This window comes from Onychomys torridus, chromosome 14 (genome assembly GCF_903995425.1).
Source record: "Onychomys torridus chromosome 14, mOncTor1.1, whole genome shotgun sequence".
Lineage (NCBI taxonomy): Eukaryota > Metazoa > Chordata > Mammalia > Rodentia > Cricetidae > Onychomys > Onychomys torridus.
Window position 1 is genome coordinate 84718989 of NC_050456.1, and position 24399 is coordinate 84743387.

Below are 24399 nucleotides of genomic sequence, written 5' to 3' on the forward strand. Positions count from 1 at the left end.
AAATACATACAGGAAAAAAAAAATTACAATCCTATCTCCCATGCAAAATATGTATTATAAAATTGAAACAACTTGAAGGATTATAACTTGAAACTTGCACATAATTATTTCACATGCCTCTAATCATCTGTTTCAATGACACTTAAGAGAGGGAGGTAGAGAATGATAGAGACAGAAAAATTTGGGTAAAAAGAAATTCTCCTCTGTTGATTCTCTTTAAAAAGCAATTCTCTCTCTCTCTCTCTCTCTCTGGAATATTGGGCCCCATTTTTTTCAATATTGATATCCTGAACCTCAAAAATGATTCAACTTCACAGGAAATCGAGCAGCAGATGAAGCATAAAAGAATTTAAGAGACCAACAATGCCATCAGTTCTTTGATGGAGGAAGTCAGCTGTAAAAGACAGACCACATAGAAAAGAGCTGTGGGGAAAGAAACTATCACATGCTGTGCTTTCCTTGAGGCTTCATTACTAGCAGTACTGCCAACTCTCTGCACTCCACTGGACCCCAACCAGGCCTGGCAGGATAAAGCGCTCAGGCTACAGTCCAAGACAAAGCAAGATTGTGTCATATATATGACCCATATGTGTCCCAATGGCTGCTAACTCCCAGTTCAAAAGGGTACAACTGATGGCAAGCCTGTCTTCAGTGTTGGCAATGAGCTAAAGATTGTTGCCAACCAGCTAACCCAAAGCCTTTAATCTATTGCAGAGGAGAGAGCTCTGTGAGGTTTGGTGGGTTGTAGATTATTACTGGTAAAGACTCCAAATAAAAATTTGTTGAGGTTATCCTCATTGGTTCATTCCATAAAGCTATCTGAAAAAAAAATCATTATGCATCATGGATCACTAAACCAGTCCACAATTGTGAGAGATGCACTGACTGGCATCATCTCTACAGGCCTCAAGAACCATGGCCTTAGAAAGGGCCATAATTTCCACCACACTATTGATGGTTCTCCCTGTGTATCTGGAGAGAAAAACAATTCTCTCCACCTCCACAATTACTGCTAACATAAAAAAAAAAAGTTTGTTAAATTCATACCCAATATAAGACAATAAAAAGTTAAACCACATCTAAGTTGTAAAACAAAGGCATAAAATGCCTAAAATAGCATCTAGAAAGAGAAGCATTAACTTCTCCCTCATATGGTTGATTAAAATAAGAATGAGAAAACATAACTCCTGCTAGAGTTATTTGAAAAGTAGCTTAACACCTGGGAATAAAGGAATGAATGTTATGTGTGAAGACTGAGACCTTTCAGAAAATAGGACATTGATTCATCTGGTTGTCTTTGTGATCTGATATTAGACACCAATCACTGTTTCCTTTAGGGCTATTCCCTAGCTACCCTACAGGATGTCTCGGTTTCCAAACCTGGTTAGTTCATAGTAGGATTAGCCCATCTAGGCCAAAACAGATAACTAAATAAGTGCTCTGAGTTCACAGCTAATATTCTTCAACTACAGGGAGCATACAAATTACCTTGATGTTAATCTAATGTGTAAATGTTTAGTTTTTGCTCACCAAAATTTGGATTAAAAGAGGCCCACTAGAGTGTATTTCTAATGAATATTTCCATGTTATTTTGACGAATATTGAAATGACCTACAAAATCATACTTGGAAAACATTCTCCCTGTGCTTTGCAACTCAGGCCATTTGGGCAAAAGAAGGTCCATTTTTCAAGATAACCAGAAGAAGGTCTTTAAACACTGCCTTTGGTGAAAAGGCACAGAGTGTTTACACTACCTAAATCTCAGAGTGCTGCTGCATACCCTGTAGTGGATTGTTATATATTCTCACAAAATTATTATGCAAAGATTAGTTCTGAAATTGAGAGATTTCATCAGGCTGAGTGAAATCTCATAAAAGATTTCAAATTGAGAACATTAAGTCAAGATTTTCACTAATGTGACAAAACTCTAAGGCTTTTTGAACTTATCCTTAGGAGCCCTGTATTCTTTGTTTCAAGTAATATTTTTTCCTAGAATAAAAACTCAACAAAGATGGCAATAACCCAGCTTTTGTCATAGCCCTTCTAAAAAAGGCCATTGATCTTAAAACATGCTATACTACACCCTCCTTTGTTTGTAAACTGACACGACTTACCAGGAATGATAGCTGATGGCTTATAAAAACAACAACAATCAAAAACCCAAACCAGCCAACCAACCAAACAACAACAATAAAACTCTACAAAATAGCAAAGCAAATGAATCCATTTTAAAAATAATCTAATGTCTTAATACCCCAGTTTTTACTCTTCCCTTTTGGTTGTTTCAAAATTATTTCATCCAAACTGAATGAATATTATCTATATTTTCTCCAGGAGTAAATATTGCAATGTGACTTAAGACAGTGTATATTTTAGTTTGCTTTCTATTGCTGTGGTAAATACCATGATCAAAAGCAATTTTGGAAGAGAGGGGTATATTTCTGCTTACAGATGAGAGTCCATCTCCCAAGGAAGCTATGGCGGGAGCTCAAGGCAGTAATCTGGAAGCAGGAACTGAAGCAGAAGCCATGGAAGAAGACTAATTATTAGGTCACTTCTAGGCTTATGCTTATCTACCCTGCACATACAGACCAGGCCTGCCTACCCAGGAATGGCACTCCCAAAAGAGCTGAACCCTCCTATTTAAATTAGCAATCAAGAAAATGCCTCACAGACATACCCACAGGTCAGTCTGACAGAAGCAGTCCTTCAACTGAACTACCCTCTTCCCAGATGTGTCAAGTTTACAAACAAGATCAATCATCACAGAGTAGGTTTCAAGGCCTTAAGATGAGATAAAGATGATATTGAACTTTATCATTTCTAGCAATATGGAAGCTATGAGTAAGCATTAGCATTCAAATGAGGATATTGAGACACCACCACCTTTTTACTTTCACCAAGGCAGGTAAGCTATTCTGTGCCTGTTCTTAAGGCAAAACTCACTCTCTGACATTGATTTAATCAATTATAGTCTTGGATATATAGTCATAGGTAACTCTTCTGACTCATTTTCTGTCTCACATAAAAATACAACCTTTTTTGAGACAGAGAAATCAATTTTTATCTCCAAAACAAGAAGCTTTTCCATTCATAACTCAGGGCTAAAGTAAAATCCTTTCCACTGACTTTGATCTAGCCTACCTACATATGTTACCACATCAGAAGCATCTGAAGATTCAGAAAGAGTTGACTAAAAACAACAAAGGCAACACCATCCAAATTGTTTCACTGAGGACAGAATTAATCATCTGACCAATTATAAATATTTTTGGCAAAAAGAGTAGTTAACTAAATTTGACTCTGTAAAAAGGATGATATTCCAGCTGTGTTTTAGAACTGATTGAAATGGATTCACTTTGGCTTATTTTTGTTCATTCACTTTGAAGTTACAGTATATCATGTCAAAATTTTATTCCAAAATCAAGAGCCAGTAGGTATGCTATGGTAGAGTAGAAGGCAGTAAACAAATGATCTGTCATTTGAACAATGGCAGCAGTGGAATATAAAACAATACATTAAATTCCACTTATATATGGAGTTCATATCAAGTTCAATACAGATTCTGTAATTTTTATATTAACTTGCCTATCATGAAGCAAAAAAAAATTCTAACACATTTTTCTAGAGTGTTAAAAAGCTGTCAAAATACTTTGAAAAACTTTATTTTAGCTATTATCATGAATTTTGAGGCTACACAATCCTTCTAATCTAAAAATCACTTATGATAGTCACTGAAGGTGTAACTTTCCACTTTAACTGGAGCATATTTGACTGAGAAGAAAGTAAACTTCTTGGTGAGCTTCATGTAGCTTCATGATATGCTTCATTTTCTTCAAGCAAGACTGATCTCAATTCTTAAAAGCTATTCTTTGGTACTTTAGATTTGTGCCTGGAAAATCTAATCCTAGTATTATCTGAATTCTAGTCAATTCATCATAAAACCCAGTCTTTTATATGGGTAAGCAACCTTGGGGTTCTAATTAAAGACACTCTAGCAGAGTTCTTAAATGCCAAAATATGGGTTGACTTCTCAAAGAATTCTTCCAGTTAGCTTTAATTGTCAAATTGACACAATCTAGAACCTTCTGAAGAGAGTATCTTAATTTAGGGATAGCCTAGATCCTATGGGGCATGCCTGTGGGAGATTGTATTGATTAAATGATGTATAAGGACATTGCCCACTCTGGGCAATACCATTCTTTGGCCATGTGGTCCTGGGCTATACAAGAATATTAGTTAAGCATGAGCCTAGGAGTAGGTGAGCCAGCAAGCAGTTTTTTCTTGGTTTCTGCTTCAAGTTCCTGCTCTGACTTCCCATAATGATGGATTGTAACTTGGAAATGTAAACCTAATAAATCCTTTGCTCCCTGTAATTATGGTTTCTATTGCTGTGAAGAGACATCATGACTATGGCATCTCTTATAGAGAAAAACATTTAATTATTGTGACTTGCTTACAGTTCAGAGGTTCAATCCATTATCATCATGGAGGGATAGGCAGGCAGACTGGTGCTGGAGCTGAGAGTTCTACATCTTGCAGGCAACAGGAAGTGAACTGAGACACTGGGGGTAGCTTGAACATATATGACACCTCAAATCCCACCTCCACAGTGACACACTTCCTACAACAAGGCTATACCTACTCAAACAAAGCTACACCTTCTAATAGTGTCACTTCTTATGAGCTTATGGGGATCAATTACATTCAAACTACCACACTCCTTTATGATGTCTTTAGTCAACATGTTTTATCACAGAAACAGAAAGGAAACCAGAGCAAGTTTGTTAATGGACTTTTTAAAATACATGGAGCATGAAACTGAGTAGTTCATTAGCACAGATGAATCTCAGTGGACTACCTACATAATATTTGTACTTTGTGAAAATAGGAACTTTTTAAACCTTTTGAATAATCAACACTTGCATATGATGCAAAAATGTGTCAGTTCAAAAGAAGAAAAATCTTTCCCTTCATTATTTTGCATTCACACTTCTAGCTCAGGTAATAATAACTATTTGTTTCTTTTCTGTTTTTCCAGAATTTGTCTACATATGTATACAAAGTTTTCTGTAAGTTGTATTATATTTTCTTCTTGTGCAAAAAGTACCTTAAAATACATGTTTTTATACTTTTCTTTTTTGCATAAGTGTACATGAACTTTCTGAATCACAATATAGTTGTGTTTCTAACATTCTATCATTGGTTCAGAGATTTTAACTGAATTAGTCAGTTCTCTGCTGAATGACACTTGGGATTGTCCCTCTTATGATGTTAGTAGCAATCTGAAACAAACCAGCACACACATATCTTGCTCACTTGTAGCTTTGAATAAATTCTCAAATATAAGACTTTTGGCAAAGGAGATGTACACATATGTGTGAATATATGTGCTTTATGTATGAAATGTTGATTATTGCTCCTAAATGCCTCTCAAGCTATCATCTATAAGCCATATGTTACCAGTTATCTAGATTCTAGATATGGTTCATCACAGTTTATCTTCTCAGTGATTGTTTTCCAATTTTGTTTTTTAGTGATTGATAAAGCCTACAGAAGGTTTCACGTTAGTAAGGTAAATACTTGAAAGAACAGTCAAGGTATATGAAAGACTATGCTCTTAGCTATGTTGGAACTACTGCAATGTTCTGCTAAGCAGCTATAGTATTACCATTTTCCCAAGCCACCCAAGAGAATTATTGTTGCTCTAGGTCATTAGTAATTTCTCTCACTAAGGGCTTTCTCTGGTACTTGTTTCACATGTTAGCCTCTCCTCCTCCTCCTCTTCTTCCTCCTCCTCCTCCTCCTCCTCCTCCTCCTCCTTCTTCTTCTTCTCCTCCTCCTCCTCCTCCTCCTCCTTCCTCCTCCTTCCTCCTCCTCCTTTTTCTCCCCCTCTTTCTTCTTCTTCTGCCTCCTTCCCCTCCTTCCTTCCTTCCTTTTTCCTTCTTCCTTCTTCACCAAATATATCTTCTTCCCTGAGGTGTCTCAATGGATATTTTCCTTTTCCTTTCTTTTTTCTATAAGAAACAGGACAAAAGAAGAGGCCACACTGTATATTGGAAAGAGTAGAAGGCCAGAGATCTGCATATCAAGATGTGGTTTCCAACCATCACTGATGCATTATATTCTCTCATGTTGTAAATTTCTTCTGCCCTCTGGCCAACCTTGACTTTAGGCTTCCTCTTCTCTAATGTGAGATTATAAAGGGCAACTTTTTTTCTCTAAATATTGAAACTCCTAATTATCAGCAAGTTGACATCTACACTGGTTAAATTTAAAGTTATTAATGAAGTTTTATTTTAAAAAAACATATTTCCATATAATTTATGTTGCTCTTGTTTTCCCTTCCCCAAACTCTTCCCAGATCCTACCCACCTCCCTACCCACCTAACTTCATGTTCTCTGTTCCTTCCTCTCTCTCCTCTTTCTCTGTTTCCAAAAAAAAAAGAAAAGAAAAAAGAAAACCAAATGAAAAGAACAAAAAAAAGTAACAAAAAAATGACCAAAATGAAATAAAAAGCCCACAAAGAAACAAAAAGATGGAGTCTGCCCTTGAGTGAGCTGTGACTTTGTTTCAGTTCTGACAGTTTCCCCCTGCCTTTGTCATTTGGAGTTTGGATTTGGAACTCTGTCTGAGTCATTGTATTCTATAAATAAAAAGGAATATTCAGGCTTTTACCCATATTTTAATTCAGTTTCTATTTTATGGTTGATCTCACCTAATTCTGTCTCCTTCCTTTTAATAGTTTTTCTGTGATTACTTGTATATATGTCTTTCTCATGCCCATTTTCTCAATTGTTAACATACAATTACTCAGATCATCCCATGTCATGGTTGATTATAGATCTAATTAACTTTAAGCATAAAAATATTTGGAGAAAATTTAGGAAATATCAGAGGTTTAGAGGGAAAGTCTATTAACGATGATGAAAGGCCAGGTTGGGCTTAAATTACAAGGGGATGAAATAACTGCCTATTTTTAAAAGCTATTAGAGATCAAACAATCCTGACTTATTGAACTTCTGTTATGAACTTAGACAATATCTCTCCAGTGAAGAGCCCTTAATTTGGCCTTCATGCTTTTCCACATCTCTCTGAAAGTAATCATGAAACCATTGCTACTGTACAAGCTGAAGTGAGTTTGTTTACTGGTAAGAAAGGCACAGTTAGTTATGCATGTGAATCTTAGGTCATGTGATTCTTGGACCCATACTGTACTCAGGAATCACCTGGGAAGATTGAAAAGTGCTGACACCTGATTCCACTTAACATTCCAATGATTAATTCCCAGTCTATTTTAATTGAGCTGCTGCCAATCTTGAGAACCATTGTCTCTGGAAAGGTTTTCCAAATTGATGTACATTTTACACAAATAGTTTTTACAGGAATTATTAAGGAAATGCAATCCCAAAGGAAGAAGCTCCGGGACATAGAATCATTGGTCTGTGTCTAGCCAGAGTTTATGGCTAATCATATCAGGACAATATCAAGAAAGAAAACTGTTACAATGTGCATTTTATGTGTAAACCTTCAAAGTAATCATTTTGAGAAAGTTAATAGTGATCATTTTTAACTGAGAAATGATTGGAGTGTGGTTAAAAAAATTTAAGAGCTGACAGTGGCCAATTTATACAATTTTCAACCCAGCTACAGAATAAACGTAGCTCCTAACCAGCACTGGACCATGTTTAATCAATTTTACAGCTTTTAACATTTGTGGTTTTCTTGATAATATTTCTGTACTGATATAAATGAACTGATTTTTATAAAACAATGTAAAATAGTAGTAATTGTTGAAGTATTTAGTTCAGTTTGCAGTGCAGTAAATTGGGGGAAGAAAAGTAAGACTTCTTCTGCTTTCGGATCAACACATCTTCTGTTTAACTTTGGTGCAAATCTGTTTATCTGAAGCAATTAATGTAGAGTGAGAAGTAATTTTAACAGTCTGTCTTAAGACTAGACTGCTAAGCCCGCCTTTAATCCCAGCACTCGGGAGGCAGAGCCAGGCGGATCTCTGTGAGTTTGAGGCCAGCCTTGTCTACAAAGCTAGTTCCATGAAAGGCACAAAGCTACACAGAGAAACCCTGTTGCGAAAAAACAAACAAACAAACAAAAAGACTAGACTGGCTCATCATCTCTATAATTTGATCTACTACCATGCCCTTGGCCAAATGTGATGTCATTCTCAGAATCTTATGTTTCAATATGAGTTTTGCTGGATGCTTTGGCCCAAAATTTAAGATCTTCTTTATATTCAGAATAAAAATTGTGTATTTTATTTAATTTGTTAATTTAAATTTTCAATGTGACAAGAATCATTCTAGTGAGAAATGACATTTTGATCTTCTTATGATTATCTTTGAGATGCCATAGTGTTCAAATTCTGTTACTCATTACCTTTGGTTGGCTCATACTCTACATAGTAAGTAACCCAGTACTACGATTAATCTCCAAGGTCAGTGGCCTATCCTCAGCTTTACTCACCTCCACATACAAGTTCTTCTTCAATGTCATTATCTGTTCCTCAGGTTAGAATTTAGTGGTTGTTATTCACATTGGCCAGGCTTACAGTGTAAGGCAGGTAGATGATGGAAAGGGTTCTTTGTTACTATAGGCATCTGGCCTCAGGGTTGATAAGTTTTCAATATTATGCACCCTCCTTCTTGTGACAGCAAGTTCTGCCTAGAGCACTAGAAGGCCAAGCTTGCACTGTCGCAGGCATTTTAACTTAGTTTTTTGTTCCTACTTAACATACTAGCTGCTCAAGGGCTCAATGTTCCTGTAGAAACTGTCCGGCAGAAACTCTTAAAGAAGTCATATTTTTTTTTAAAGCTTTCTCAGGCACTATAGAAATTCGAGCACCACATTGGTACACCAAAATGTTGTTTGCTTATGCTCTTTTGAGGGGCCCACCACCCAGCTCCCAAATAAATCACATGCAGGGGCTTATTCTTAGTTATGAATGCATGGCCTTAGCTTGGCTTATTTCTAGCCAGCTTGTTTATTTAACTTAAATTTAACCTGTCTGTCTTTTGCCTCTGGGCTTTTCCTGTTCTCTTACTTCTGTAAATCTTCTGTAAATCTCTTACTCTGTGGCTTGCTAGGTAGCTGGGTAGCTGGCCCCTGAAGTCCTCCTCCTTCTCTGGTTACTTCTCTTTTTCCTCCCAGATTTCTCCTTCTGTATATTCTTTCGGCCTGCCAAACTCCCCATCCGTTCTCCTTTCTCCTGCCATGCCATTGATTGTTCAGTTCTTTATTAGACCATCAGGTGTTTTACACAGGCACAGTAACACAGCTTCACAGAGTTAAACAAATGCAACATAAACAAAAGTAATAGACCTTAAAATAATATTCCATAACACTTTGCTAGCTTTCTTCTAGTGCCTATAGATATTGTTTCTTTGAAGATGATGACTAAGAAAGGAATAGGGTTTTACACACACACACACATACACATATACAGTAGATACCTGTGATTTTTATCTCTCCCGTATTCTGCAACAGGTGACAGTCTGACTTTCCAGACTTTCTTTGGAGGACTTTGCTTATCCTTTGATCAAAATGTTTTTATTATTTTAGAATCTTACTTCTTAATTTGGCTCTAGAAAAGTTATCATTCTGCATTTTGGAGTAGAAATTATATCATTGTTTGTTTCTATCCCAAAAACAAAAACAATAATCTCTATGGTCTTTTCATAAAAAGTTTCACTCACTTAAAATATAGAGTGCTAATTTCACAATAGCTTCACTTTGTTTGCTGACCTTGGATGCCTCTAATTCACTTAATTTTGTAGTATAGCACTTGATGACTTATCATTGTTTTACTATATCACTTCCTTTTCATAGCAAAAATAAAAACCCTCCATTCACTTAATATTTCTCATGTAAAATCATGTATTTTATTCAAGCTGTTTACACAAGTGTACACACAAACACCACACACACATACACACACACACACACACACACACACACACACACACACATGCATACAAATGCACACACATGCACACACCTGACCACCATCAGCTTTTTACTTAAATAATTTCTATGATGAGGGCAAGTATTTTGCATCTTGGATAAAGTACTTACAAAAAATACTTCAAATTAGCAAATGCCCTTATAAAGAGATTGAAGTTTAGACTATAGTACAATTACTAACTTTCCATTTATTTTATTACATCAAATGTTAACACTGATAAGGTCAAAGAGTGTCCTTGTATGTGAGCAGGTATTTTGTTAGTGTAATGCATACTGTGGTCACACTAAAAACTCCTTTTGAAAATTATTTCCAATAAATAATTATAAACAAATTAACAGACACTTAATAAAGACTTCAATTATATGTGTGATTGATAACTTCCATGTGTGATCTTTAGTAAGTTAATAAACTTGTCTGGGCTTCTAGTTCTCCAGGCCCCTATATGTAAAGTACCAACACTAATTAAATTAGACCACCTGTGAAGTACCTTTTCAGTGCCATGGCTTGCTGTAAATAAAGATAAACAATAGAATAAAAGGTAGGTTGACTACTTTGTTGGGGTGCTACTCTTCTCCATAAATTATGATGGCTAACTTTAAGCCAAAAGCTCTTCAACTGTACTTCATATTTCCATTATTTTAAATACCCTAACTAAAATAACTATTACAGAAGGTTTTTTAAATACTCAACTGAAGGTCAATTGAAAAACGTCACCTAACTTCTCTCCTACTATACATTCCCCTTCCCCAAGTCCTTAGCTCCATCCACGTGAAGTGGCACAGTAGGATGGAGACATTTCCTCACCTCTAGGTGTCTCAACCAAGTGGCTGGAATGGAGAATTCTGCTTGTGTTGTTCTGGCCCTTGGAGTTTTGCTGTAAATAAATAATGGCAGTATATATAGATTTCAAGACAAATGAAAGAACAAAAAAGTGTGCTGCTACAAAATTATTTGAAAATAAATTTGGATGTATTGACTTTCACATTGAATAAGAGATTAGTTAGTGAAATTTGAAGAGAAGGGCAAGCTTAGGCTTTGATCTAAAGCTTGTGGAGCTGAAAGGAACATAATTTATCCAAACTGGAATTGCTTGAGCACAGTCTGGAAACCTGTGAGATAGAAACAATACAAAAGACTCTACAAAAGTTTGATCTATATTTTGGTCCATAACATTGGTTTTATACTTAGAAAATATTTCTTACTTATCTGAATTTATGCAAATATGCTAAATTGTTTTCTTCTATGGCATTTGCAAAAATTTGTACATATAAACATTCAAAGTACTCCATGTTAATTTTCCTATATGATGTTTGGATGTTAGTTAAATTCTTTGATGAAATAACTAATCTGTGGTGATATTTTATCTGTGTACACCAATAAAGTTTATCTGAGGATCAGAGGAAAAAGCCAGCCTCTATAGTAAACATAGAGGTCAGGTAATGGTAGCACACACCTTTAATCCTATCACTTAGAAGGCAGAGATCTGTCAAGGTCTCCGTGAGGTCAAGGCCACACTGAGAACAGAGCCAGTTGTGGTGGTACATACCTTTAATCCTAGCACTAACCATTAAAGGTCTGGAGGTCTGTACAGACAGTGACAGAGCTGGGCAGGAAGAGGAAGTGATGTAGCTGGGCAGAGAGAGGAAATGAGATGGCAGAACAGAAAGGTATATAGACATAGGTATACAGGAAGTAGGTCTCTTTGGCAGAGGATCTCCAAGTGGTAAGAATGTGGCTGGCTTCTTTCTGCTTTTCTGGTCTCTCAGCTTTTTACCCCAATATCTGGCTCTGGGTTTTTATTAATAAGACCATTTATCAATTCTTGTAATTTCCTCAGTAATTTGAAAGGTTGTCTAATGTCTTTACCAAGTTTTTGTGTATCCTTTGCTAACTTCTCTTGCTACATACTATCTGGTTTATAACTGTCATGTTCTTTATGGGAGAGTCCCTTCACAGCAGCTTCCCTTACCCATTGTTTTTCAATATATTCCTCACATGCATATTGTAGCACAAATTGTTAGAAGATCTTATTAATAAAAACAAACCCGGATCCAGGTATTGAGGTGAACACTGAAAGATCAGAGAAACAGAACAGGCCATAGAGCTAACCTCACCTTGCCAACTTCTCAGCTAATTCTGTTTCCTCAAACTAGAAACCTCTGAGTCCTCATCTAGAATGAATCTCAGCTGAACTGCTGCTAAAAGCCTAAAAGCTTAACCAGGATCTAGTTCCTTGCTTTCACACCTTGTATGCCTTTCTGCTTCCTGCCATCACTTCCTAGATTAAAGGTGTGTGTCACTATGCCTGGCTATTTCCATTGTGGCTTTGAACTCACAGAGATCCAGCCTTTGCAATGCTGGGATTAAAGGTGTGTGTGCCACCATTTTCTGGCCTCTATATCTAGTGGCTGTTCTGTTCTCTGACCCCAGATAAGTTTATTAGTGTTCACAATATATTGGGGAACACAATATCACCATAGCATATTATTTCAGAGAAGTATTAGAATACTTTGGTATATATTTTATAAAAATATATCCAGATACAAAATACTTAGTTAAAACTAGTTAAATTATTACCTATGACTTGAGATCCTTTGAAATTTTTATTACATTTATTTATGAAATTATTTGTGTGTGTGTGTGTGTGTGTGTGTACATGTGTTTACACATGTGGACATCAGAAAACAACCTGCAAGAGTTGGGTTTTTCCTTCCACTATGTGAGTCACAGGAATTGAACTCAGGTTATCAGATTTGGTGGCAAGAACCTTACTCACTGCACTACAACAAAAACCAAAAAAATTAAAAATCAAATGGAAGCAGGTTTGTTAGCAAATCTGAAAGCCATTAACTTTCTTATTATTTATTTATTAATTATTATTTTAACTACAGATTAGGCCAACTCAACTATGAACAAATTTGCATTCAAACAGTCCTAAATATTTCTATATAAATTAAACACTTGACTATTTTATGACACAAAATATCTTTATCATGAGTACTTGACTTAATATAGTTGGTTCTGCAAAGCAGCTTTGTAACCAGTTTATATTTATATGAAATTGTATGCCATCAATTGCTTGGTCTGTTTGGGTTCTTTAGACATGCTCAGAGAGACAATCTTCCTGTCAGAATGATGTAGTCATTGTTCCAAAATGAGAAGTACAAATATTGTCTATATGGAGGATGATCTCCTTTTTTGAAGTCTTATCTTTTTATCTGGGTTATCTTCCCTATCCATATAATAACCCATTGAGGTCTAAGTGCTTACTGCAAGTGAATTCAGTATAACATGTTCATCTCTGAGAAAGTGAAAAAGGAAAAGACAGTGGAATAAAGCAGGAGGAACAAAATTCTAGTTTCTTTACTTCACATTTTTTTTTCCTAATGACAAACTGACTTAAGTTTTGCTTAGGTCTCAAAATTAGCTATTACAAAAAATAAACAAATTTTAGCCTTTGATATTCTACAACAAGGTTTTTTTTTTTGTTGGGGGGGGGGGTTGATGGAAATCTGAAACACGTAAGCTTCCTGGTAGCAAGTGTCATGAATGTATTATAATAAGTTAAAAATCTAAGCTTTTCCTTTCTATGTAAATGCAATAATTCTTCTTTTCTTTTGCAGTTTCTTCTTTGTGGCATATGTGGAATACTGTGCGCCAAAAAAAAATCAGGACTTGTTGTAAGTTTTTCCCTTGTTTGTATCCTATATTGAAGGGTTTGAAATTTAGGCATTCAAAACAGAAACGATGACTAAAGAACTTTTGTCTACTTAATGTTGCTAATTAAGGATTAAAGGAAAACTGACAAGCAAATGTTTGGCTTATTGTTTCAAAGAAAACTATCAAGAATGTAAGAGACAAGAAAAATATCAAAGTCCCTGAGAAGCTCTGATATACCCTTTAAATACTTGAATATTCAAACTTTAATTTTTTTTCTATACAGGAGAGTCTATATTTTTCCACTTACAGATTCCCAAGCAATCACCTGGGTCCTCCACGGAGCTAATAAGTGTAAAACTTATTCTGTGGGAAATTGAACTGGTTAAATACAGATCTGGGCCTAAGGATTAGTTACTTTTTTTTTTTAACCATGAGGCTAATTTTACAAAGCACCGAGACAGATGTGGTGCTATGATTGCAGTTAATTCTTTTTTAAGATTTATTTAATTCATTTTTATGACTATGAGTACATGTAGTCATTTTCGGATATTTTATTGTATTATCAAAGGGTTCTGGGATAAGCAATATGCTCCCTGTTGACTCTGATATTGGCTGTAAGGGAGCCCTGCATGCTGAAGTGTGGATTCCCCTCTGCCCTTGTGACATTTTATGAGAGCTGAAAAGAAGGAAATGGAATGATTTATTCTACTAGTACTATATAAAAGATCACAAACTTTTACTAATTGATAAATTTAGGGGTTTGGGATTTAGCTCAGTGGTAGAGCACTTGCCTGGAAAGCGCAAGGGCCTGGGTTTGGTCCTCAGCTCTTGAAAAAAAAAGATAAATTTTAAAGGAGCTGTGTGTCTTCATTGTCTTTCTAATTCTCTCATAATTTATAAAGGTAAAGTTTTTGCAAAGTACCATGTAAATGGTATGTGTAGTTATAATTAGACAGTGTATTATCTTCCTGTATTTTCTGAAATCTGTAAGTAACAGGTAGCCCCAAGGATCTCCAGTTGTACAATAAATGTTTTACAATATGTCTCCTTTACTAATATCTCTTCAGTATAGAATCACTTGCCTAATGGGGTTTGAAATAGTATATGATTAACAACCTGGGCATTAATTCTAATACTTTAATTCATAGGTAACAATATTCTGCCAATGCATATCAATACAGTATCATTAACTATTAAAGACAATGAGAATAACAATAGCAGACACATAGATGTTCCTGTAAAAAATAAATATTTCATCTATTTTTAAAAATAGTACTAATTCACTAGTCAAAGGCTAGAATGTATGATCATTTAATATTGTCTGTGAATGAGTAAACACCAAAATATATACTCAAGAAACTGCAAGGCAAGTGAGTATCATTTAAAATAGGATGTAGCTGGTTGAGTCTACTTAAGTTTTAAAATACACATTGCAACTAAATGGAATAATTTGTTATTTAATATCAATCTTCAACATTATATTCAGTCAGATATACAAAGATTTAATTATTTCACCATTGATAAGAATCCTGACATAAGCACAATAAGTAAGGCAGAATTAAGTTGGAGAAATGAAGCAAATGATTGGAGTAGTAGAAATCTTTGCCTGTCAGCCTTTTGTTAGTAATGTTTCACACATTAATGACCGGGCCCTCTCTTGGAACTTCATTCAAGGAAATTGCTTACAATACTACTTTGATAAATTTTCTCTCTCTCTCTCTCTCTCTCTCTCTCTCTCTCTCTCTCTCTCTCTCTCTTTTTCTCTCCCTCTAACTCACTCACTGATTTTTATTTGCTCTAACAAATAAAGCTTGCCTGGGGATCAGAGGACAAAGCCAGCCACTATATTAAACATAGAGGTCAGGCAGTGGTAGCACACGCCTTTAATCCTAGCATTCAGGAGGCAGAGATTCATCCAGATCTCTGTGAGTTCAAGGCCAAACTAGAAATAGAGCTAGGCATGATGGCACAAACCTTTAATTTCAACACTAGTTAACCATAGAGGTCTACAGGTCTGTACAGACAGACAGGAAGTGATAGACTGGGCAGAGAGAGGAAGTAAGATGGCAGGGCACAGAAAGGTATATAAAGCATGAGTATACAGGAAGTAGCTTTCTCTCTTGGGCTGAGGATTTCCTAGTGGTAAGAACTTGTGGCTGGCTTGTTCTATTCCTCTGATCTTTAAACTTTCACTCCAATATCTGTCTCCAGGTTTTTTATTAATAAGAACTTTTTAGAGTATTGTTACTCTCCTCTCTCTGTCTCTGTCTCTGTCTCTCTGTCTCTCTCTGTCTCTCTCTCTGTCTCTCTGTCTCTCTCTCTGTCTCTCTCTCTGTCTCTCTCTCTGTCTCTCTCTCTGTCTCTCTCTCTGTCTCTCTCTCTGTCTCTCTCTCTCTCTCTCTCTCTCTCTCTCTCTCTCTCTTATATTGACCATACCATGCTTAATATGTTAAACCTCATGATACTCAAGGGTATTAATGAACAATTCCTTCTAATGCCAAAAGCTGCCTCACTGATGGCCATTACTCAAAAAATACTTGTTGAGCTCAGCTAACTGTTGACAGCATACAATATCTTATAATGTAAAAATAAACACTAAAGTAAGTTATAAAGCTATTTGTAATAAAGAATTAACACAACAGATGAGATCAGTAATGTCCAGAAAGGACTTCTGTAAAAGTTAAGATTTTTTTTTACTAGGTATCCAAGAAAAAGCAAAATTATTTCCAGGAAACTATAAATCTCCTTGTTATGAAATGTGCGTGGCATCTCAATGGGCAATAAAAGTTTGTTGTGGGTATAGCACAGTTGTAGAGTGATTGCCTAGCATATGAGAGGTCCTGTTTGGTCCTAAGAACTAGGGAGAAAAGTGTAATTGGATACTGTGTTCCAGAAAATGGAAATATGAATGGATAATAAGTTAGTATCACCCTACAAAAGATCCATTAAACCCCATAGGGTAATTTAGATGAGTTCCCCAAAGCAAATATAGTTATTATGTTCTTTAAAGAGTCAATTAAATTTATTAAGTATTCACAGAATATTTACTACACAGAAAGCACATTACTTACTGCTCCCAAGGGTCTGCTTTAGATTGAGTTAACATCTTATCCCTATGAATAGAGACCCATGTTAAGCCAGTAGTAAGATCAACAAAAAAAGTCACACTACATGTTCCTTCAAAACCATCAAACAACACTTTTGAAACAGCTGCTCTGTAATAGTTCACTTTGGTGCCACAGGTCAACAAAAGATTTGAATGATGCTGGGCCAGGTATAGGCAAGTCCCTAAGAACCTCATTTGGGGAAACAAATAAAATAATAATAATAAAAAAAAACTCACTTGGGGAAACATACAATAAAGTAATGATAAAAAAAGAAGACTGAGCTAAATTCCCTAAGTTCATCTAAATAGAAAATTATAGATACTTGGATACTTAGAGAAGACAACAGAATGAAACTGAATTTAAGTTAGAAAATCTGACCTGATCACCATTCATTCTTCTAAATTGTATGAGTGTTTCTTGCAGAGGACCTCTGGGAGGAATCAGGCAGGTGACATCCATTCCTTGCACAAAAGCGTGCATATCAGAGATGATTATTATTTTCATCTGGATCTAGCCAAAAACTAAATTTGGTTTCCTTCAGATTTTCATAAAATATATATCATTGATTCCATTTTAGAAGTTCTATGATATACTTCCTCTGCAGTGAGTCAGACTGAGTGGAGTTTCCACTGACAGGCATACCTATCCTACCTTCTCATAATAAAAAAGATAAAAAATAAAAAAATAAAATAAAAACACATCCTCTTCACTGTAGGTTTACCATCCTTGGCCTGCAGCATCATGAGGCTCTATGTTCTGGAAATCTCAGCCATGTCAACTTTAATACCTTCTTTGTTTTTCTCAGATGATCCTCTTTTCAGCCTGTTGTATCTGTGGACTCATTGGAGGCATCCTGAATTTTCAGTTTCTTCGGGCAGTCACAAAGAAGACCTCATCCATGTACCCACTGCACCTTGCTTCCATGTCTTTGGCGTGTATTGGCATTGGGGGCTGTACTTTGTCCTCCTGGCTAACTTGTCGTCTAGCCAGCTATGAGCAAAGGAGAATGTTCTCGGAAAGGGAACATTCCCTGCACCACTCTCATGAAATGGCTGAGAAAGTGAGTTTTGTCATTTTGCCTCACACTGCTGCCATGGGTTGATCAGTACAATCTAGGTGAATCAATTTACATACTTAGATGGCAATTTGGAAATCACATTTTGTAAGTTTGACCCTATTAGATTAATAAAAGGTTTTTTTAATTAGTTTTTCTTGGCAATTCATAAGCACAGCCATTTTCAGCAGAATTTTGTAGCCTCTGTCTATTCGAAACCATAGCTCCCAAAATAGCTTTTCATAAAATATTAATCACCTTATAAATATGGATTTTCATGTATTATAGTGAGGAAAAACAAACTAAATACAGCCTCTACTTAATAATGCCATCTTTAGAAATCACATGAATTCCCTTTTCCAGTATATCCTTTGTGCTTATAAGTAGATGCATTTGATTATGTAAATTTGATCCTCAAGCATAAAAGAGGCTCTTTAGTAAGGCGACAAAAAGCCTTGCCTATCAGTGCAGATATTGCAATCCATATAAAGTTTCACTGAGTACTCATTTAAACTTCATGCATATTTGGCTAGCTTTGCCTGTATTTTACACAATACTGCTTGTATAATTGTTTTATGAAGGCTATTCAAACAGAAAGTTATATTAGTTGCATTAAGGAACAAATATAGAAAGAGCTGTGTGTGTTCCAATTACATTTGATATACATTTCTAAATTCCATTCCTGTTACTTCATCTATTGAGGAAAAGATAAACATCTGTAAAAATCAACTCACAAAGATAATGGACAAATTATATTTTGATTTGTTTTTTGAAAATAAAATTATACAATTGTAGCATAAAAGAAATAGTAGCAAGAGTTATGCATATTTCTTCATAATGTTAACGTTAAGAAATATTTATTTTGTAGTTTATCTGTCTTCATTCCATATACTACTTATACATAAGGAGAATAGATCCTCATTAACTGTCCCTAGGAAGTAATTGTAGACATACCTGTACATGTCATTTAAAATAAAAAAAACGTTGACATTATAAATAGAACTGATTCACTTTAAAATAGGTCTTTAAAGTAATTTCATATTGTGATAGTGTCTCCTTTATGCTCTATTTTATGCTAGTGTTATTTAGCTTTTCTTTGTATATGTTTGTTCAATATTTATTGTATAATTGTTATATTTACATTAGAGATTGAGGGCTATTGAAATAACCGACTTGCCCAGCTGCCCGGTGGTGCCCCTGACACCAGAGTTACCTACAAGGTACGCTGACTCTAGGGAGTTACCATGTTGTAATGTTGCTCTATTAGAAAGCCATGATGTCAGTAGATCAGTCTGGACTGATGCTGTATGTTCCTCAAAGTATCACTTTTAGAAGGACTACTCTGAGGAACAGACATTACCTACATGGCAGAACCTTACAGCTTCAGAGTTGGTTAAGTATTTCAAATATTCAGCCTGCCTCTAAGCATCCAAGAACAGTTCTGCTTGGATGATTCATAATGCCCTTTATTCTCTGCTGCATCACAATTCTGACTCAGTATCATAATTCACAGATGAGACGTTTGCTTTAATAGTAGATAAGTGAGTCTGGATAAAGACAAACTGTATATTTCTGTCATGACAAAATCGCATGAACAGATAACCAAAGTTTGATATTAATATAGTAAAATGTTTACATGTAGTGTTTCTATTGGTAAAATTTTCTGATATACAACATTTATCATATTTCCAGTTATTAATAATAGTCAAGACTCTGGTTTGGCCAAAGAGCCTAACTGGAAATGCAGAAAGTTACATTTGCAGTCCTTTAGAAGGAAGTACATTTATTTATAAATATCAAGTCTGTTCTTGCCTAAATTAGGAGTGTGGTCTTATTAAATTGGAAATACCAAATTGCAAATGAAATGATTAGACTCATACATTTAAAACTAACTTTCACTATTACCTTCTATCAGTAATTTTACTGTGTCTGAATTTTGAGTGGCTTTAGTTAAAAAAATTCTTGAATTTATAAGATTTCAGAAAATTTTTTAAATCTTATACTAAAAGATTGATACTCTAATTTTATGGGATTTAGGAAATTTTTGTTGTTTTTATTTTGTTTTGTTTTTAATTTGAAATCTTTTTAGGGAATGGGAAATGCAGCTGAAATTCTTATGTCTATGCATTTACTAGGAAGTTTTCTTTCTCTTCTAGCAGAGAAGAAAATGTGCTTCGTTTTATAATGATAACTTTGGGAATTGAGTTTGATTAATCTTTCCATTAATCAGTTTTCATCATCATAAACTTAACACCAGCCCAATGACCCCCACATTTCCAGACCTGCTTTCACTGTACTCATCCTTATAAGCCTCTCCAAAAGAAACATAATAGAAATGGGTAGCAAGCAGAAGACTACAAAAACAGTAGTTTTCTCTTGAAATGGTTTTGCTGCCCTTAAGAAAGTCACCTTGTTGAAGTATAGAATTGTCAATCTTAGATAATAAACAATTTTACTAATACATTATATTTATATATAATACTGTGCAGTGCACTATGATAAATGAGAATGGGCCTCTGATCTCGTGACTTCTTGTCGTGTAATGGTAAGGCTTAACAGCTAATAAACAGGGGCTGGGAACGAGGCCTAGCTGTTGAGTGGTTGCCTAGCATCTCGAGCATGTTGTAGACCAGGCAAGTGACATATGCCTGGGTTTCTACAACTCCAAAGGTGGAAACAATAGGTTAGAAGATCAAGGCCATCCCCAGGTACAGAGTAATGTCTAGCAAGCCTGGGCTACATGACACCTTGTCTCAAAATGAACCAACCAACATAACAAACAAACAAAAAGCAGTCAATAAACAATGTGAATTCAAATTATCTAAAATTTATGTAAATATTTTCTACAATTGCAAGTCTTTATGTCGCTCTATTTTTCATGTATCTATATTCATGTCTTTATAAGCATAATTCCCTGGTCCTTTCTTAGTAATGAATATGTTAAAAATATGCCCCAAGTTTTCATTGCCCCAGCTGCTTTTTTACTGACTAAATGATAGTGTTACTATAAAAAATTTTCCTAGCTAAGCATGATGGTTTACACCTAGAATCTCAACACTCAGAAGGCTGGGCAGAAGGACTGCAAGTTTGAAGTAACTCTGAGCTACACTTGAGTTGTATGTGAGTCCGGGCTACATTTCCAAGTCCTTTTCAAAACAAAATAAAACCTAAACACAACAGATATCTTTCTCACTGTGAACATTTTAAATTCATAAGTAAAAGGCCACACATTTTTCATTTTTCTGTAAACATCTGTAGAATATGTTGGCATTTTGTTGATGTTCTTGGCAGAAGAGCTGTATATTGGCAAAACCTGGTCACTTAGGTATCTTCTTTCTAGGTTAGTTCCTTCCAAAAATGAGTTGAAGAAAAAGGGGGAAATTTGGGCATGTGGAAAGAGAGTGAACTGATTTGTATATGGAATCCTGGGCTGCCACTTCAACATTTTCATGTGATTCAAAATGCTATGAAATTTCATTTCCTAAATCACAGCCACAGTATCAATCGCTGTCCTTTACCCCAAAATGTTCTTCAATGGCTTGTAATCTCTGTTTTTCTATGGAAGCATATCAATGTCTTATTCTGAAAGTGAGTTTTAATTAATTCATATTATTTTGATAACAGGAAATGACAGACAACATGAGCAATGGAGGACCACAGCTGATAATTAATGGAAGAGTACAATCAATGTTTTAAAGAACTGAACATTTTTCAGGTTGTTTATGGGGCAGGAGAGGCTGAAGGCCTGAGAGCTGCAGTTAAAATGTTTCTTGGATTTGCTGTTATTTCTCCTGAGAATCCACTAAAATTTTCCCTTCTCAATTTTTGCCTCATTTATCCTCCAGCCTTTTCTATAGGGTGAAAACTTTCCAGGAACATCATAGGTTAGTCTTCTTAGCAGACTGAAACATTTTTCTAAAGAAAACTCTTTCAGAACAATAAAGAATAGCAGTGATAAATACTGTATACAAACAACATTTGACTAGCATGAACTTTAGAATTGTAATTGCATATTTAATTAATAGTTCAAAGGTAAACACATCAAAAGCTAACAATAACATATCGATGTCTTTTTTTGAAAGACAAATGACTTCAAGTATGCTAAAAATCAAAACCTCAGTAATGCCTTGTAACAACATTGCAATTAATTTCAATTTGTGAATGAACTATATTTCATAGTTTATTTGTAAATTACAAAATGCATCATCAAATGTGATTTTTTAGTGAAAAATATGATTCTGTATGATATTTTTGCACTTTTCCACAAGTGAAAAATTATAAGTGATATTATGTAAGGAAAATAAATGTTTTCATTATGCTGTGCAGATTGATCTGCATGTCCATGAATGAATCTAAGAATAAAGTATGTGTTTATACATAGATGTATATATACTGTATATAGAAAATACACACAGCATATATTTATAGCTACATGAATGTAAGTAGATAATAGGAAAAAATTATGATGGTATGGGTATTCTATCAGTTATGGGAAGGCCATTGCTCAAAGATTTCTAAGCCTACAAAGTCACATAGTTAATTTCTATTCTATCTGTCCATTTCCTTCTTTTTTCTTAAATCTATTGTGTGTAGATAGTATTATGACTTACATGTATAGAACCAAGTGTCATGAATACTGAAGTATAAATATAAATTATTTAGTTGTTGGGTATTTTACTGTGATTATGCTATTTTTGTAAAAGTAATTGTTAATATTGATTTATAAATATCACTTCAGTCATGTAAGTCTCTATAAACAAAAAATATTATTTAGGATTATTCTGGATATGATTATTTCAAATAACTTTCATCCAAATTAAATTGTATAGAAAGGAAGATGATTTACCACTGCTGTGGATATCGCTCTGTATAAATAAAATGCTTTTTGGCCAATGGCCAGGCAGGAAGTGAAGGCTGGGGCAGAGAGACTGCCAGCCGCCGCCATGACAAGAAAGATGTAAGGTAATGGTAAGCCACGAGCCATGTGGCAAAGTATAGATTAATAAGAATGGGCTAAATAGAAGAGTAAGAGCTAGACAATGGTAGGCCTGAACTAATGGCCAAGCAGTTTAAATAATATGAATGTCTGTGTGTTTATTTTATAAGTGGGTTGTTGGACTAACAGGGCTTGGCAGGGGCTGAAGAGAAGCTCTCCAACTACATACCACTCTAAGTGAAATTATCAATAGCTTTGCTATATTTTATTTCAATGTCTTATGTCCTTTAATGATTAACATGAAATAATACAGAATGGTCATGTTTGGGAAAGTATATATTCAAAACATCTGAAGGAGTTCTCAGTAGAAGAAATTGAAAGATAAGCTGACATTCATATAGCTAGATTCAATCCGTCTCTTCCACAATGGAATATTAAAATAGAAGCTAACAATATGTATAAATGAGTAAATAGCATGGACTTTGAGATATTTCTGAAAATTAATCTCTGACAACATATAAAGTAATATTTTAAATAAGTAACACTATATTATATATTTTTATTACTTCCCAAAACTAAAAAAAATTTCAAGTCATTTTTATGAGTTATTCAATCACAGGTAAATTAATATCTTTAGTGCTCAGTATGAGAACACATTATAATCACAAGCAAGACATTTTTCATTGTGCTAACAAAACAGCAATAATTTGGCCTAAGGGTACCACGAGCCTTTGACAAAGTCATCATTCAATCTGCTGAGATAAACTCCTTAGAAAATTATGGCTGAACAGAAATAGCTGGCCCCTACTTGGTTTTGGTATAAGTTTTGACCCTTCTCCACTTGTTTGAATACTTCATTGTCTGATATATTACAAGTAGTGTCCATAGATTCAATCTCAAATAATGAATAAGCATCATCACTATTCACTCATGCCACACATAGGCATGATATTTGCCACTAAATATCTAAACTGTAAAATGTAGAAATCTCGTGTACATACAGTTGTAACAAATTAATGCAGGAAGTAGCTTCATTGTCAAAGAAGAAACCACTGACTCAAATTTTTGGTGGCATTTCTCTGTAGACATGTTGTAAAATACAGAATTAAAATACATTGACACATTTAATGCCTTTTGAATTTATTTTTAAAAGCACAGATTAAAAGACAAAAGGAGGCTATCAGTGCTTTGAAACACAGTTAAAAAGAGATGCAATCCCTTCAGTTATCTAAATAGTTTACAGTATGTATGTAATCAATCTGAACACATCTTTAACTGTAATTATTTCAACCCAGTGTTTTCTTGACTCAAATTAGAGTGATTTATTCTTGAGAGAAATGGAGAAGTTAAAAAATTATGCAAGTAAATGAAATTTTAATTTTGACAACAAATAAGGAATCAAAAACATTAGTGCCTATATCATAGTTTTAGCACATACCTACCCTTGAGGAAACGTAATGTGATACTAAATTAGGAAATAAATGTGAAATTGGTGTGGAGTATGTTTTACATACAAAAAGCAGAAGTCACTTATTGGAAACTTTAAAATATATTTGTATGTGTGTATGTGTGCAATACACACACAACTGTTTTAAAGTGGAATGTTGTATGATGACTCCTGATATTTATGTAATAAAACCGTGTACTTTGAAACTACAG

The 24399-nt window shown here is 34.8% G+C and overlaps 1 protein-coding gene across 6 annotated transcripts in view; it reads left to right on the forward strand.

Annotated features, from left to right (window-relative positions):
- The window catches only part of Tmem196 (transmembrane protein 196), a 50099-nt gene extending 27399 nt beyond the window's left edge, over window positions 1-22700 (forward strand). For 3 of the 6 annotated variants that reach the window (XM_036206428.1, XM_036206430.1, XM_036206434.1), the window contains 4 exons: window positions 13607-13663; window positions 17556-17810; window positions 18951-19024; window positions 21429-21496. In XM_036206428.1, coding sequence (XP_036062321.1) covers window positions 13607-13663; window positions 17556-17810; window positions 18951-19024; window positions 21429-21435 — 393 coding nt within the window. In that variant the 3' untranslated portion in view covers window positions 21436-21496. Of the gene's footprint in view, window positions 1-5041; window positions 5073-13606; window positions 13664-17555; window positions 17811-18950; window positions 19025-21428 lie in introns of those variants that run through there. The other 3 variants (XM_036206429.1, XM_036206432.1, XM_036206433.1) reach the window with 2 other exon arrangements.
- Window positions 22701-24399: the final 1699 nt, after the last annotated feature.